General features: G+C 39.3%; 1 protein-coding gene across 10 annotated transcripts in view; it reads right to left on the bottom strand.

Annotated features, from left to right (window-relative positions):
- PHF20 (PHD finger protein 20) overlaps nt 1-17003 on the bottom strand; it is a 71439-nt gene that overhangs the window by 17160 nt on the left and 37276 nt on the right. For 8 of the 10 annotated variants that reach the window (XM_039563216.1, XM_039563224.1, XM_039563219.1 and 5 more), the window contains 4 exons: nt 9225-9404; nt 5964-6062; nt 3967-4128; nt 1578-1774 (listed from right to left, as the gene is read on the bottom strand). In XM_039563216.1, coding sequence (XP_039419150.1) covers nt 1578-1774; nt 3967-4128; nt 5964-6062; nt 9225-9404 — 638 coding nt within the window. The remainder of the gene's footprint in view (nt 1-1577; nt 1775-3966; nt 4129-5963; nt 6063-9224; nt 9405-17003) is intronic. The other 2 variants (XM_039563223.1, XM_039563225.1) reach the window with 2 other exon arrangements.

The raw sequence follows: 17003 nt of genomic DNA, 5'->3' as shown, positions 1-17003 counted from the left end.
ACGTTTTCCTTCATTATTTCTAAATTTGGTACATTCATGGAAATGAGCACAGCTCGAGGAGAATGCTTGGCATTCTCCCTCTTGTAAGAGAGGAGGGGATACATGTATACTGGGAGGAATGAACCTTCTGCCAGATCCATGAAGAAAATGTCCCGGCTCCTCATTCCGATACCAAGATGGGTACACAGCAAACCCAAGCAGGTACCCCAAGTGCCAGCGCAATTCCTCTCACCTCAATCCCCATAGAGAATGCAGGTACTCATGATACTGCTGATCTTCATTCATCTCCTCTCCAGAGAGAATAACCTACTCTCCTAGCTAATTATTTCATAAAATAGCCGAAGTGTTAAAAAGTTTGCAATATGCCAAAAAACCTGCCCAAACTAGTTCAACCTAGCAAGTCCATCTTAAGAAGCAGCCCATGAAACTTTAAAGGAAAGGCATCCATAGGCTGTATCCTGAGCCAGCTGACAGCTCCTTACATTCTGCAATCCCAACCTAGTGTTGAACTTAACTTTTGCCAGAAAATTATACTCCAGGCTATTTCTTTGGGTTTCTTTCTGTAAGCCATCTCCTCAGAGGACATTCAGCCCCTTTAGTCACCACTCTCAGACTCCTTTTTTTCTCTTGTACACTCTGGTGCTATTTACTTAAATCTGACCACTGCCCATCACTCCACCCTCCCCTACTAATTCATAAGGTACCTTTTGCCCTGCATTGCCAGGATCCAACACTAAAACAACAGTGTGCATCGAAGTGAACTCACTACTAAGAGAAAAAGCATCAAACCTTCCACAGCAAAGCTCCATGAAATAGCATGGAAACCCAAAGAAAATTAATTAGAACAAAAAATTATGAAGAAATTGAATTTATCTTTTTGACTTCACCTCTTGAAATCAGTAGCAACTGGGTGGGATCATTCAGAGCAGCTGTGTAGGGAATAATTTCCTGATAATTTACAAGCATCTCAAAAAGTAAAAATAAACAGGCAGGTAACTTCCAAGGAGGTCTTTATCAACAGTTTTAAGCAGGAGAGGTAATAGAAACCTCTCCAAGTTTTCAGCGAAGCTGGTTTAAAAAGGGCACATACATGTGGAATGGACATGTGCAGCTCTGCTTTAAAGCAAAACACTCAAGTGTGGATTTTTTTGTTGTTGTTCAGCCTGTCTGGAGAATTGTATGTGTAAGTTAAGCTTCTTGCCAGGCCAGAGGAATGGGAGGTACACTACTATCTCATGGCAATGTTCCGAACAGGCTCTAAATTAGAGGGAGCCTAAAAATCACCGATTTCAAATATGCATTCTCAAAATCTAGGAAGTCTTCTATTTTTAGAAAAATTCACAAATGACAAACCAACCATTTATGACTTGGAGTGAATTTTCCCTCTTTCCTTCAATTAAAAATCCCAAACTGTACTGTGAAGCAAAATTGTTTTAACTATCATAGCAGTTACTCTGACAGATTACCTGAAAAAATGTTATGACTTTGGAAGGCAACAATAGCTTATTTCATGTACAAAACAAAAGCTTTTCCACTGACACCTTCCACTGAAATGTGCATTTACCCTTACTTCATACCTGAATCATGAAGTCATTTTCTTCTTTTACTTCACAAACACACCGAACAATCTCAAAATCACTTTCTTCAACTTCTTCATCAGGGTTGGTGGTTACATCAACATCCTGACTGCAGTCATCATCACTCCAAAGCAAGCTATCCATAGATGACTCACTCAGGGTGTCATCCTCTGTACAAGAAGGATTTATATAAAATCCTGAGTAATGACAAAAAAAGTCCCTCGGGATCCCATCCCAAGTATGCACACATACATTCGTAAAAGCATGAGTTCACAGTGTAATTTAAGGAATATCACAATATTGACAGTTTATTGAAAGTTACTACATAATGAAGTTTTATAGTCTCATTGATGGCTCCTTCAAAATACTCTAACTTAACAGCTTTTGTCATTAAAACTGTATTGTCAACATGAAGTGTCTCAAACCAAAGGCACAAAGTCTCTTAAGACAAATAACTATAAAAAACAAAACCAGGCTTCTACATTCAAACAAGATTCATGGTAGTTGCAGCAATTCATACAGAACTGTGACTTGGCACTTCTAGTGCAGAGCTCTCAAAAAGAGGCAGGACAGTTCTGTTTTATGAACCGTTCAATCTCACAAAGTGATGTTTCCATGACAGAAAGACCGAGTCCAACACAGAACTTAATCCTGCTTCAGAAATTATTATTTTCCTTTAGTCTTCTGCTTAGGATGCGTTTATAAACTCACAGGCAGTGCACTGCACGAGGTATTCTTCCAGAACACACCTACACAACTAAAGCATTAATGCATCCTAGATTGAATAAAACTGCCAAGAAAATTTTTACTGAACAGCATGCTAAATTGAGATTCTTACCTCAATAATATTAAAGCAATGTCTGCATCTTCCTTGGGGATAGAATGGGAGGGTCAGAGGAAGATGATGAGGTATTTTAATTTTTTGAAAACAATTTAATGAGTTAGAGGGGAATGGAAGGTAAAAAATTGAGTTTTAGGTTAAGACTGTGGGGTAGTTATACCCTACAGTGGGTATAACTACTTTCATCATTTAGCTCGTAGAATCATAGAATGCAAAAATAGAACCACCAGTCTGTGGCATAAACTACATCTTCTGGAGAAACATCTGTTCTCAAATTAAAGGGGTTGAGAACCCAACACAATAGTTTATTTTCATGTTTGAAAGTTCTATTCCACCTCTGAACTAGGACACTCTTTCTTAAAGCACTGTGAAAGCGACAGGTTAGGCACACTACACTTCCGTATTACACAAAATTTTCACTTTTATTTACAACAGATCTTGTTTATCTAGACACAAATTCTGCAGATGCAAAAAGCAACAAAACAATTGCGAAAAGGATGAAAAAAAGTAATTTCCAGTATTTTCCACCACTTTCAATGTCTGTGAACTGATCAAAAGAAGCCTGAGCAACTGATGGCCAAGTTACTAAACCACATGTTCTATGGTTGATATACTCCAGAAACACAACTGCTCAGACTTGCAAAACATGTTTCAAGACATTACACCATCTGCACTTCAGTAGTTTTTAATACTTCCTGTCTGACCTAAATTTTCCTGTCTGACCTGTTTAACCTGAAGTTAAATTTTACTTTTGTCTAATAACAAACAAAGTTGTGTCCAAAAAAAATCAAATGGTTCTCAACAGTGTATCTGTACAAAAAGGAAGTTAAGGTTCTTGTATATAATCAAGCTGTCATACATTTTCTGTTTCCTTCAAATCTGTGAGTTTTAAGAAGAGACAAAACAAATGTTTATCTTTTTTACTGTACCAGCTTGTGACAGTAAATAGTAATATGGACCAAGATACTAAGAATTATGAAAGCTGGTACACAGCGGCTGGATTTTTATGAGATCTGTGCGTGAAGTATTATGAAGACACCAATAAACAGTTACTCATGAGCTTGTCATTAAGAAGCTCAAATAGTCATTAGAATCATGTATCATTCTGTATCTATACAACTACACATCACCACACCCAGTGGTGTCTCGAACACAACAAGCTTGCAAAGCACCCATTTTTAACTCTGAAGGAGTTTTTACTTTGTAGAAACCTTTGAAAATATGAAAAATGTAATTATTAAGTTGGAACATGGTTATTTTAGAAGTTAATAAGGTACTGAAAAAAAATGCAAAATGAGTTTGATTTCTGAAATAAGGGCAACAGTCTTGAAGTGTATATGAAGGTAAAGTCAAAGCAAAAAGCGGCAACATCAAGCTCTGCAAACGAACTGGGTCCAGTTTTGTCAGAGGGAAAGAAATAACACAGCCCTCAGTAAGAATAGCCAAATTTACACAACAAGAACCAGTTTTCAAACATGTTAGTGCTGCTCACATATTTACTGGTAATGAAGAACAGAACCAGCAAGCCATAGAGGAGAGTCATCTCACCATTTACTTTTGATTTTCCCTTGTGCTGTCCGGAATCAGCGCAGTGCAGCAGTGTGCTTGGGTGGGCAGATGATTTATTTGAAGAAATAGATTTTGTGACAACTGGTTTTTCAAGTGAAAGCTCTTGTGAGACATCTGTGTTCTCCCCAGTGCCAGAACACCCTGTAAAATTGTAGTAAGAGTTATCATTAAAAATCTATGGTCAAAAAAAGTTGACAGAAGAAACAGCACCATGCATGCCCATAGCAGGCATGTGTCATTCACTTAGCCAGTTCTCAGTATGCTGGGGCTCAGGGACTGCATGATGCTGCTGCAAGATGTGCAAGCTTTCCAGAGGCAAGGAAGGTATTGTCTGAACCAGACAATTTTATGCCGCTCAGTCACTGTTTATTGCTGACAGAAGTGAGAAAGGTGTAAGCGACCAGCCTTTCCAGGATTTAACTATTCTTCAGGCTGAGTAGGTGTAGAAATGCTTTTGCTTTACAGGCACTTCCACACAAGCACTGCTAGCTGGAGACCTCCCCCTCACACCCCACTCTTACTGACACAGGCTACACACATTCCGTACTCTCACAGACTTCAAAGTGGACAGCAAGTACTCATTTTCCTAGTCTATGTATGGAACAGGATACACAGGTGGACAAACCCCAATTAGGAGTGTATGAAGAAAACACCGTGAATGGTTCCTCTGTGAGGTCCCCACCTGTCATGGCCTACACTGGATATAAATAAGGCTGGCTACAGTTACAAGTAGGACCCTCCAGGTATGTGGAAAAAATCTGCACAGTTCCTGGACTGAATTACCGTAAGGTCAACATCAAAAAAAGGCACACAACATCTTAAAATCCCAGGACAGACTGACAAGCAGCTCATGGGATTTATTTGTGCATAAATCTACAAATTATATTTTGCACATTATCATTATACTTATGAGCACCATACAATCAGAAACTCATTAAAATTATTTGTTTCAGTACAATTTAAGTCACTTGGCGTAGGGTTCTTCCCATCCACTCTCTTGATAGCTTGCCCTATTTCTTCATGGCAGCAAACAGAAAAGTAAGGTATTTCCTTTCTATCTCAGAAACTCCTCCTTAAGATCTAGTTTCACAACTTATGCCTAGCAGATTGAAGTATGCTGCATCAGTGATCCCAGACATCCATCAATAGCAGAGAAAGTTGTCACACTTGATCCCTAAACGTTTCACCAAAGAAATCTTCCAGAATCAGCTGTGTTTTCAGCAGTGAAGAATCCATTACCTCTAACACCTGGGCCTCTACATCAAGTTCAAAGCTTGAAGTGGCCAAAGGAAAGCATTCCCAGGCCTCCATAGATGAAACCAACAGAGAAGACACGTTGCTGCTACAGCCATTTTAATGTAGTGCAACAGCATGTTATGAGACATGAGGGGGACACAGCTTTAAATTGGGCTTTTACTTAATCTCTTCAGAAAAAAAAGATTAATTTCCTCTAAGAAAGAAATTAAGGCTGTGACAGGTTTAATTGGACTAATTGTCACATCCCCCTTCCCCCATGTGAAGGTGTAAGAAATAAGGTTAAAAGCAGAAAAAGAGGACTCAATGTTTCCAAACTCCACCATTCACAAAGCAGGCCCAGAACTAACATAACTGAGAATAGCCTGTACCCAGGGCACCTGCACCCTCTTAACTGGGCAAAGCTTGCAACAGAGACACAGTTATTAAGGAAAAGCCCGCCTTAAAGACTGACATTCACTTAGGAGTGACATTTATTCTGTGCCATTACAAGCATTACTGCAAGCCACGTGGCCATCCAGCATTCACAATGAAGCTTAACCAGGAAATAGATTATCTTGCCAATCACAATTTAAAATCAACCACTTAATAAAATGAAAGCTATGTGAAGAAAGCAGTCTTAAGAGCAATGCCTGCTCTTAAGTGATCTAAAGCGAATTTTTTGAGGTAACAAAACAAAACAATGAAGCCAGTTTCATCTACAGAAGAAAAATGAGCTTTACCAGGCTTAGACCTCTTTTTCTTTTTTTTCTTTTTCTTTGACTTGGATCTTCCATAGTCTTTGGATTTTCTTTCTTTGTTCTTCTCATGTCCTTTAACAGCTGAAATTAGACAATATTTCAAGTTAGTTTAAAAAATATATATACATTTATTCTACTTATTAATTTTCTTAAAGGCCTCCACAGTTTCTTTGGACAATCAAGGCCAGTTCACTGCAAAAAAAAAAAAAAAACAACCAAGAAAACTTATATGTAAGAATTCCTGAGCTCTCAATTGGAATGATCTATTTTAAGTCCTAATTTGACTGTCCCATAACAAAATATGAGTATTATGTGGGAGACATCAAATATACAGCAGTGCCCATAATTTACATGCTTCAGAGATTATAAAAAAGACTGAGGGATTTGTTACATCTGGACATTTCACTAGCATTGTAATAGAACAAAACCCCAATACCCCAAAATTCAGTTCCCCAGTCAAATATTTTGATACTGAAAATGGAGTAACCGGTTCAGCTGGCTTTTATCTCAACATCTCAACATCTGTTCTCCATCCTATTTTTATGGGATTAAAAACACACCATAATTTCTGAATGATTGAGTGACAGCTGTCAATCAAGTCTATCCTCAGAGCATGCACAGCACAGTATAACCCTGTTGCAAGGTCATGTATACAAATCCCTGCTTTCTGGACCCCAGTGTTTGGTTACAACTCCTGTCTTTCAGATTTAGGTCTCAGCAGCAGCATTTCTAGATACTTACACAGTCCTTAAGTAAATTATCCTGACTCAGCTAGAGATGTAATCAATGCCTATTATGGAAGGATGCCTTGTATCTCAAAAGGGCTCTGCTCTCAAGTGTGCTTGGCTGATTGAGCCATTCACCATCCCATTCAGAAATCTAGTTCAATGTTGGATGATAAGAGATCTGAATAAGCACTTCAAGACACTCAATACTGTAAGACATCTTCACTTGCACAAACTATTTGAGAACCCTAGGTTGTCTCTAACCTCTGTAACCATTTATGAAGCAAACCAGCAATACCAGTGTATTACGTCAACCTCTTTCATACATGCCAACAGTAAACTCCCCAATTCACTTGCTGTGTATTTATGGCATAAACAGTTCACTGAGAAACTGCAAACTGCAGTCACATTTTATCAGCCGTGGTAAGCATGCAGGAGACATGCTCAACAGCTTGTCCTCAGGAGATTCTTTAGTTCTGCACCTCCCCATCCCTCTCAGTCCCTGAAGATTTCCTGCTACTTTGCCACTTCTGTGCCCCTCTTGGCATGAGGTTAGTGAAGGCAACTCAGTGTGCTCACCCACATAGCCACACCAGCCACCTGGCCCTCAAAGGCAGCAGGAATGGCAGCACAAAAGCCATCTTCTTCCACCCCCTCCATGGGTGTTTGAGGGGGGGGTTAAAAAAACAAAAAAAACCCAAAACCAACAAAAAACAGGAAGAAAAAAAAGGTTCATATTTAATTGCCAACATAGTGCTTCCAACTTCCTTCTTACTTTCCTCTGTCCTCATCTGTTCTTCCAATGGTCAGGATCCTCTGGGTACCATTCCCTTCTCTCTGTTCACAGGGATGCAAGGAAGTTCTGCCATTTTATTCTTCCAGAAGGGCAAAGAGAAAATAACTGAGCTCAACAGAGGTAGGAAAATTTTGCTTCTTTTCATTTGAAAACTGAAATTCACATGATAAGATTGCTGGATTTGTTTGAAGATATCCAAGGGCACAGGATAAGCTTCCTCAATCACTATCAACATATCCCAGATAAATATGAAAGAAAATGTCACTTTGTGCCATTGAGCTTCCCCATGTGTCTTAAAATCTGAAAAAAATCTAAGTTTTTGCAAATTTCTATGTGCAGCTATCTTCTGAAATGCACAACAGAGTTAATGCTCGTTTCCCTGAAAAAAAAAATCTTCAAAGAACAAGTATTCAAGTATTATACCAGAGCCTTCCAAAAAACCAGGTACTGAAAAATCTTGCTGCCTAAGGCTGTTTCTTGTAAGTGCTCTGAAGTGTAATGTATTCTCACTGATGCAAGACCAGACAGAGAGACTTGTCTAGGTTAGCAGCATCCTCACAGATTCACATGATCAAACAAAACGATAAACTGAAAAACAATCCTAAAAATTAAGCACAAAACTACATTTTTAAATGGTTTGGATTTTTTGGGGAAAAAAATGAAGGATTTCAACTTCCTTGAATGGCAGAGACTCATGAAGACTGGAATGAGTATTCATCATCCTCTATCACACCACCACTGTGAAAGTTCACTCTAATCTCTAAATGCCACACTCGAACGTAGGACACATCCCACTGAGTGAGAACAGTGAGCAGACACTGATGGATCTCATTCAGACCTTCCTACAAGGGAGGGCAGTAAGGGATGCCCAAGAACAAACAAGATGCTTAATACTACCTGACTGCTATGATCAACAGAACAACAAAGAGACAGGCAGCTAAGGAGATGATCTCTAGGATACAAAGCATCTGTCATAGATACAGTAGTCTAACCTCAGATTTTGTGTTTTCCTCATCACTGTGACTCAAATTCTTACCAACATCTGAAGGAAAGAAGTGATGTAGTAATCTAGAAGTATGCTGGAAATTTATGTATCATTTATATACATACAAAATATTAAAATATATGTATTGTTTCTGTGAGCGTGTGCCATATACATCCATCCCCCCATCCCATTTGGCTGTTACACAACTATACTATAGTAGATTTCAGTATAAACAGGGTTTACACTATACCACTGAATAGTCAAAGTTGTCAAGTTCTTCAGAGATGTCTAGTAGCAATTGCTGACTACCAGAAGTGGTCAAATGCTATTGAAAAAAAACCCCTACAAAATAAAACACCCTAGGTCATACTGCCCAGTGCCCACCCCCTCTTTTAAGTTTAGATATCTGAGTAAGTACAAGATTACTTAAAATATTTAACGATTTGGACAACCAGGAGTTTAACAGAACCTACAATCTTTTCATGACCTTTAATACATTAGTACTTTTTACATCTTAAAAATATCAACTGACTGGGAAGAATAAACCCCAATGCAGATAGCATGAAAACTTACAAATTGACAGTGAAAAACCACTGCTTACATTTTATGCCATACATTTATACAAAATTACTCTCTCTAAATGATGGTATACAGAATATTATCAGTTCCTTACAATGTTCAAAACTTTCCCAAGACTTTTCCACGTTTAACTTTCCATGTTAAACCAAAAGCCGTACCATGTTGAACTCTTTCTCTTTCCCGAGGCCTCCGCAGTGCTCTTGCTATGTGGTTCCTGGTTTGGTCTCTAATAGAATGTCGGTGACTATTTAATGCACTTACAGGAGTTGAAGTTCTTCTCTTTTCTACTTTTTCATCTCTATATGGGGTACTCCTGAGGGCTATGTGTAGAGGAGCATCTACAAAGAGAACAAAGTCCAAGCTTTAAATAGTTTCCAAAGTCACTCTACTTCAGCAGCAGCAGCTCTAGCAGTCCACGTGGAATGTTTCTGATCAGACATTGCTCAGCTCAGTCCTAGCCCTGACTAAAAGGCTAAAACCTCCAATGCTTTTGTTGGATTTGTTGAGGGACTTTTCCTTCAAAAAGAAACAGTGGATGCCTATGCATTCCCCAAAGCTCTATTCTTCCAGAAATACTGTGACTTTGAGAAAAGATGAAAAGAGAAACAGTTTGGTTTGGCAGAGATATGGTTTGGGTAATTTTTATTAGCTTCTCCAAGAGAAAAAGTGCTTTGTCGGTTTCATTAGAGGAACCACAGCCAGTTCTCAAAAGTGTGCTTTGTAAGGACACACATAGAAGTGGCATAAAGCAGCTCTGCACATACAAGGAAGAGCAGTTTTCAAGTACATACCACTGAAACAACTGTGTTTCAACCAAGAGTGAGATGCAAGAATTCATGATCACTAGCTAAAATTCATAAAAATCGTAAGATGCAGACATGGCTTCACCCGAGATTCCATTTTTTATTTAAGTCAAACAGTTTCATCCTCCTACCTGCAAGTAGCAACTCCTACTGAAAGACTCCTGGACACGGAAAAAGAGCAGTGAAGGCAGTAAAAGCTAAAGCTGCATGGCAGGTAGGACAGCAGACTAAACAAGAGCAGTACATTGCCATTTTGGAGTAGTACATCAAATATCTTGATCAATGAGACCCAGTAGCCAAGGTGACTGGCTGCTGACTTTCATCAAAAATGTCCAGTTCTATCAGTATATGCATCTCCAAAGTTCAGTGGATAAGATGGGCAACTTCCTTCTAGCCTAAAGATTAATGTGCCACTTAGACACCTCTAATAAAATTGTGAGCAGAACCTGAGAGTTACTGAAAAGAGAAGGGAAAGAGTCCCAGAGACCACACTTAGGAGAAGAAATTGGATCAAGCACCGTGCCCTGATCAACATTTCAAGCTGAAGAAATAACAAGGCACATTAAGACGTATCATTGTAGATCTTTCAGAACCAAGTGCATCTCTTCAGGCAAAAGAAGCTCCAAGATGCAGAAATCTGATGACATTTTCCCTGGTCCTCTCTCTCTGAAGTTAGAACTTAAAGGAAAAACAAACAAACAAACAAACAAACAAGAAAAGCCATTTGCAACTATCTCCACAACCAAACTTAGGTTCTAGTCACCTGCCCTAGTGCTCTACAGCAGCCACAAATGGCAGAAATTAAAACCAAAACCCAATTACCACACACAACTCTCTGAAACATGCCCTTTGTCCAGACAGGCAACTCGCTGCTGCCTTTCACTGAGTGCATACTTCCCTCAAGAAAGTAGAAGGTTTTGTCCATAAAGAATTACTAAACCAGAAGATACTCCTTGATAAAACACCATGGTATCTGTATGACCTTCCATTTGCAACATGACTAACTTCTCTTGCAGGAATAAGTACAAAGAAGTTTTGTGGTAATTTTTTTTTTTTTGTTTGGTTGGGTTTTTTGGTACCGTCTTTATTTGCTTGTTTAAGTCAGGTCTATTTTGACTTCTTGCTCCTCTGAGTCCTTCCATGACTGTGGGTCAAGATATCATCAGTTCAGATGACAAAAACAAAAGAAAACTTTTTCCCACAGTACACAGTAACTTAGAAAGAATGCTCAGGTACTACATAATCTCTTTGGGAACACCAGTGCCCTAACAAACTTTATGAAATGCAAATGGTATATTTCAGTACACGGTGAAAAGTCACATAAACAATCTCTTCTGCAGCTTTCGTGACTGTCTACTACTCTGCAATAACTTTTCAAAATATTCACACAACACCATGTCAGAGAAACTCAAAACTACAAAAATCCACACAAACCTGACAGCCTTCATTTAGGCCTCCTAACTTTCCCCTCTGCCAACAGTTCAACTCAATCTCATGAATTAACATTTAAGAACACCATAGCCACCTTGATCCCACCAGTCTTTGCAACAGCACAAGGCCTCTTAGATTCCTGTGGGCTGACACAGGTGAACACAGACTCTTGGTGGAAAAAAAAATTGTATTTCGTGTCCACTGGGTTTTTTTAGCTTTGTGAGACTTAATTTTAAGGAGATTTTTGCCAAGAATACGTCCTGTCTTTTACAACACACAAGTTAATATACTTCTGTAAGATTTCTCAGTTAACTGTAACATTGTCCTGGGAGAGGTCAAGGCACTCTATCATACATTGGATACATTTTTTTTTTCAGTAACTGATACAAACACACTGAAGTTTTGAAACACCTTTGTTCCACTGACAGAAAAGTTTAGAGGGTGTACAAGATCTTTGAGCACTCTGAAATATATTTTAGGAGTTGTGATTGAATTTGAGAAGATGAGATGAAAAACCTACAAATTTATCCTAAGCTTTTGGGACAGCAAACATTAAAACTGATGCCATGGAGACACAAACTTACAAGCCTTCCACACTAAAGTGTCCTTTTTCCTCTTTATTTGCAAGTATAACTGAGGTCAATTTATAAAATCGTTCCCTAAAGAACAATTATTCATAACAACCACAACTAAGACCTTATATTTAGGCATGTGGCTTTAAAACTTGGACATTTCTCATGTTCAGATTTTCTGCGTTAGTACCAGTCGCAGTGTGTGCCACCTGCTTCCATCCTCTGGTCTCTCCAGGCCAATCTTAACCCTTCAGAAGGTTTCCTACTCCTCTGCCTCCACCCAGTCACAGGATTACTGGGGTTGTGAGGCTGCAGCGACAGCAGGACCAGGCTCATGGAGGCCCCTATGAGGAATGCACAGAGTGTTTCCTAAAGCTGCTTGTGCAGGCCCCATAAAGACCTGTGTCCCACCTCAGGGAAACCACAAAAGGCACAAAAAGCCTCCGGACATCCTGGGCAGTGACACTCTCATTGTTCTTGAGCAGGAATGTTGTGATTAAACATCAGAGCAGATTAATTTCCAGCTCAGATAACACTGAATACCACTAACAGGTATTAGGTATGTTCACAAGATACTGGAGATGAACAGGATTGCTGATTAACTGCCCCCAGCCTTCTTCCACGGAGTTCTTTCAGGCCTCTGTCCCATAAGCAGGAAGAAGTATCCTCTATCATATGAAGAGCTGACCCAGAAGCAATGAAGGATCTCAGAAACTAACACATACAGACCTGAGGTATGAAATTACCTCAACCATGCAGAAACCACATGGATAGAGAACTTTAGAGTTCTAACTTTCTTTAGAGAACTTACACCTGAGCACATCGAGGCTCAGTGACAGACAAGGCAGTAGCTTTCTGTTCCCTGGAACCCTGATGCAGGACCCCAGGTAAAAAGATAACTCAGCACTCACAGGAAGCAGAGACTGCATTCTGAAGTATGTGAATCAGACAAAGTTACCATCCACAGCTGTGAGATCATTTGCTGAGAACTTCCAGCGGTATTTTCAAGAACTGAAAGACCATGTATCATCTCGACTTACAGCCACCCCCCAGAAACCAAATGGAGTATTGTCATGATAAGCCAAAGCAAATCGGCAATTCTGCAGAACACAGAGGGTGTTTATGCAGATCTTCCCCTGCTGCAAGGAAAAAACCCACATTTGTAGATCACCATGCACATCCCACTGCCTAGCAAAGAGGCATCAGTCAGCCAGAATTAAGAGGAAACAGGAAAATTTCCCAAAGGATCAACCTGACAACCAGTATACAACAGGCCAGAGGTTCACCTGTGAACAGCTGTTAGTGAGATGTTTTAAGATGTCAAAGCAAGTTTGTCAACCCCACCCATGCACAATTCAGCTTTCATCAGTAACATAAGAAAGGACAAAATACCTATTTTCTTTGCATGCATTCATGTAAAAAATTCATGCATTTAATCACTTATACACTAAGAGGACATACTGTGATTAAGTAGGCAGAATTTTCTAAAAATGAGGTTATGTAGCAAAATTTAAACCTACTGACAAAACATTTTTTCCTTCTTTAAGTGCCTTATATGGACTCCACAGTATGGACATATTTTTTACAGTATCCAAACTACAAATTGCAGGTCTGTTCCTTTCTTTTCTTCCTCATGGCAAGGAACACAGGAGAGCCAAGACTGGCAGCAACTTGCCAGACTTAGGCTACTGTTCTATACCCACACCCCAAATTGAAGCCTAATACTGTACAGTGTTTCTGAAGTCCCAAAACTGAGTTTAGCTTCCATTAGGACCAAAGCTCCTGAGAAGAGCTAAACTATGTCCTAGGAGTCAATGGGTATCAGTTCATGAGGTCCCTGTCAGTACAACTGTGCTGACAGCAGGACTAAGTGATTATTACGAGCATTAAGACCACATCAATCACCACAGACGGCATTTCCTTGCATGCACATTATCAACTCCCCTACTTGTTCATGATGTTTGTGTCTCCTGAGAAATCTTCAGCATCCAGCACGTACAGAGCCTCACCAAGGTATGATGTGGGGGCACATCAGCTGTATAAGCACTCAAGTCTTGACTTTCAGATTTCAAAAATATGTCCAGCACAAAGGCATGAACTACATGTTAGCAAATCTCCAAATGAATAGATTTTACTAAAAAGATGAAAGTCACCAATCCAGAAAAACTCCAAGTCAAGATGTCAAAATTATGACTTGCAGGTACAAAGAAAGAAATGTAGTTATTCTGTGCCTCATGCCCTTGGAGTGGTCTAGGTCAGGAAAAAACAATCTTTATGGGTCAGGAAACAATATTATTAAGAATAGCCTTTTGCAGGCACTTTATACAAAATAACATGGACGTATCTGGAACAGAAAACTGGTACTACCTTCAGAGAAGATTGTTTACAGTATCTGCAGGGCACAAGTCACAGTATGGGATGATGTACTTCAACAGTAAACTAAGGGGTTCTACAGCAAAAGAGAAGGGTCCACAAAGAAAAAAGCCTGTCTTAAGGTTAATGCATATGGACACAGAATGCAGTTCTACTCCACTTTTTTATTACAACCAGTAAGTAACTAACTGACAAATTTTCACAGATACTGTACCACATTTAATTTCCAAGCAGTAATTCTGATAGAGCATCTCCATTTGAACTAGCACAAAACCTAAGCAACTCTTTCATCTAAGACCAACACTGAGAAGTCATCTGCAGCCCAGACTCAAAAAGCCTCTTTTAGGCTTATGCATCCACATACATTTCTGCAGATCTCGATTCTCCTCTTTAACAGACGGCTAAAGGTGGCTCTGCAATGTACCTGCTGAAGTGTAATGCAACCTGAGAGCTGAGGGCATGTATATCTGTATCTCCTACAGCCCAGGGAAAAACAACATCAACTGCCACCTTCTGTGTAAGGACAATTCTTTCCTGAAGACCAAGTAGCAGCAACTCGAGAAGGTAAGTATTGTACCATGCACTTTGGGGAAGAGCTGCTTCATCCTCATCATAATGATCCCATAACACTTCCTGGTAAATTAAAGAAAGAGGTATTGCCTGAACACATCCAGTAGCCATGAAGTCCTAGTCATTCTGTTTAGGCATATGTAAAATACAAGCTGCAGGCAATGGTAGTTTCCTCCTCTCTGTTCAGAGCCACTACAGAATTTCGAGAGCTACTGTCCAGTTTGCCACTTCTAAGGCAAAATCCTTCTTTGGAAAAAGGGGGAGACAGCTCAAACCAGTCCCACATTAACCTTTCCAGCTCACTCAAGCTTTGATTCCAGTATCAAGTGGCACAATTTACATATCAGAAATTGAAATTTCAGAGTCTCCACTTCATTGCAAAGCAACTATATTTAAATTGTTCTTTCCCAAATCCCACAACATGGTCACTGAAGACCACTTACATCCATCATCTTTTCTATGTGTTAAAATTCTAATTTTAAGTACTGCAAAGAAAAGGTTTTGCTACTGTTACGAATATTGCACATTTTCCCACAACTTTAAAAGCAGTAAGTGTTTTAACTTTAAATGTAGCACCAGACCACCTCCACCATTAATTTCTTTTATGTGTGGCAGAAAGAGTAAGGAGTCCCAGAAGTCTAAAATAAAACTTGTGAGGTAAGTGTGACAAAGTTTCTAAAGCAAGAGTATTTTCAAGTTTATGGAATAACAAAAATTACGATTGCTGAAAGTTTTATCTGTTAGAAATTGCCACCTTTACTTAAGCACTAAAATCTACCAAATATAGTGAAGTACAGTAAAAGACCTTTGTACCGAAAGGTAAAATGATTTAACTATATTCTTTTCAAATACGAGAATTTTTGCTCACAAAAGGATTGTAAAGATGAAAAGTATACCCACCACGTACCAGACTGAATTATGGATTCAAAAGCTTTCACTCTAAGCAGTACATCCTGAAAAGTCTTTTGAAAAGGTGGCGTAAGTGTTCAGTAGACAGAAAGTCTTGCCTGGAAGACTGGCCTTCTATACATGCCATTAAGACAGAATAATAGAACTTCAAATACTACAGTAAGAGCTCATGAACCTCATTAACTCTGCTTTCAACTGTATAGTTGAAAAGAGACCCAACAAAGATTAGGGAAATTAAGAACACGAGTTAGGAAACAATGGCACTTAGTATCATAACTAAGATATAATGACATTGCTTTTCCTCATCAAGAAAATATGTAGTACAGGTCCACAACAGCAGGCTTCAACTGTGGAAGTGACTTAAGAACTTTACAGCCCCCCTTCCACCTTGCTGCAATGTTCAGCAGCTCTGAGCACACCCCAGGTGCTCTGTGCAGAGAGCCACTATGAAGCGCATGATGGAAATAATCCAGCTGAAAAGTATCCATCCACAAATGGGGAAGTGGAGGGGTGGGGGCTTAAAATAAGCAAATACAGTTGCATCTAAGCTCCACAAGGAATTAGCTGCCAGTGATGACGGTGCATCTGACTGTATGCACTTGGAGGAAAGGATAAATGGAAGGGTCAAGATCTTGAGTTACTAGTCAGTGCATTCAAGACAATCACAACAAAACAACTTCTGAAATCAAAGTAATTACAGAGTTTGAAAGAGCCAAAAAGAAGTCTGGTTATTGAAAAGCCCATGACATGCACAAAGCAGCTGCATGAGCAGCTCTCAGCAGACAGTCTTCAAACCATGCTTGTCTCAGTGTGTTCCTCCAGGCAATATTTGGGTTCACTTAAGCTTCATGCAGAGTACAGTACATACAAATCATTACATCCTAATGCATTTAAAGAGAACTCTTTCCCTACCTAATCTAAGCTTATGCCTGTGCATTGTTTAAAGATACAGAAGTATTTGGGGTTTACATGTAGTAACAGTATGTAAAGTCACACTGATCTTGTTAGGAACAAGCACTAGCACCTCAAATGAAAAGTCATTTTCTGGACTCTTTAGGAGAAGCAACCACGAAGCAAAGTAAGGCAGGATATATCCTGCTGTAGTGAGCTGGAGCTCTGTGAGCAACTTGCACGACTTTGAAATTCTTAAACAAAATATTAATGAAAGATCATCTGCAAAGACAAAAGATGCCACGGAATTCAGCAAGGAGAAAGATGGTTTTATAAAAAAGGCTCAATGAAAAGACAGAAGAGATGACTAGTTTTATGGACTTGCAGT

The sequence above is a fragment of the Corvus cornix genome, chromosome 20, assembly GCF_000738735.6.
Source record: "Corvus cornix cornix isolate S_Up_H32 chromosome 20, ASM73873v5, whole genome shotgun sequence".
Lineage (NCBI taxonomy): Eukaryota > Metazoa > Chordata > Aves > Passeriformes > Corvidae > Corvus > Corvus cornix.
The sequence above is the reverse complement of the archived record's forward strand: the minus strand, read 5'-3'. Positions and strand labels throughout refer to the sequence as shown.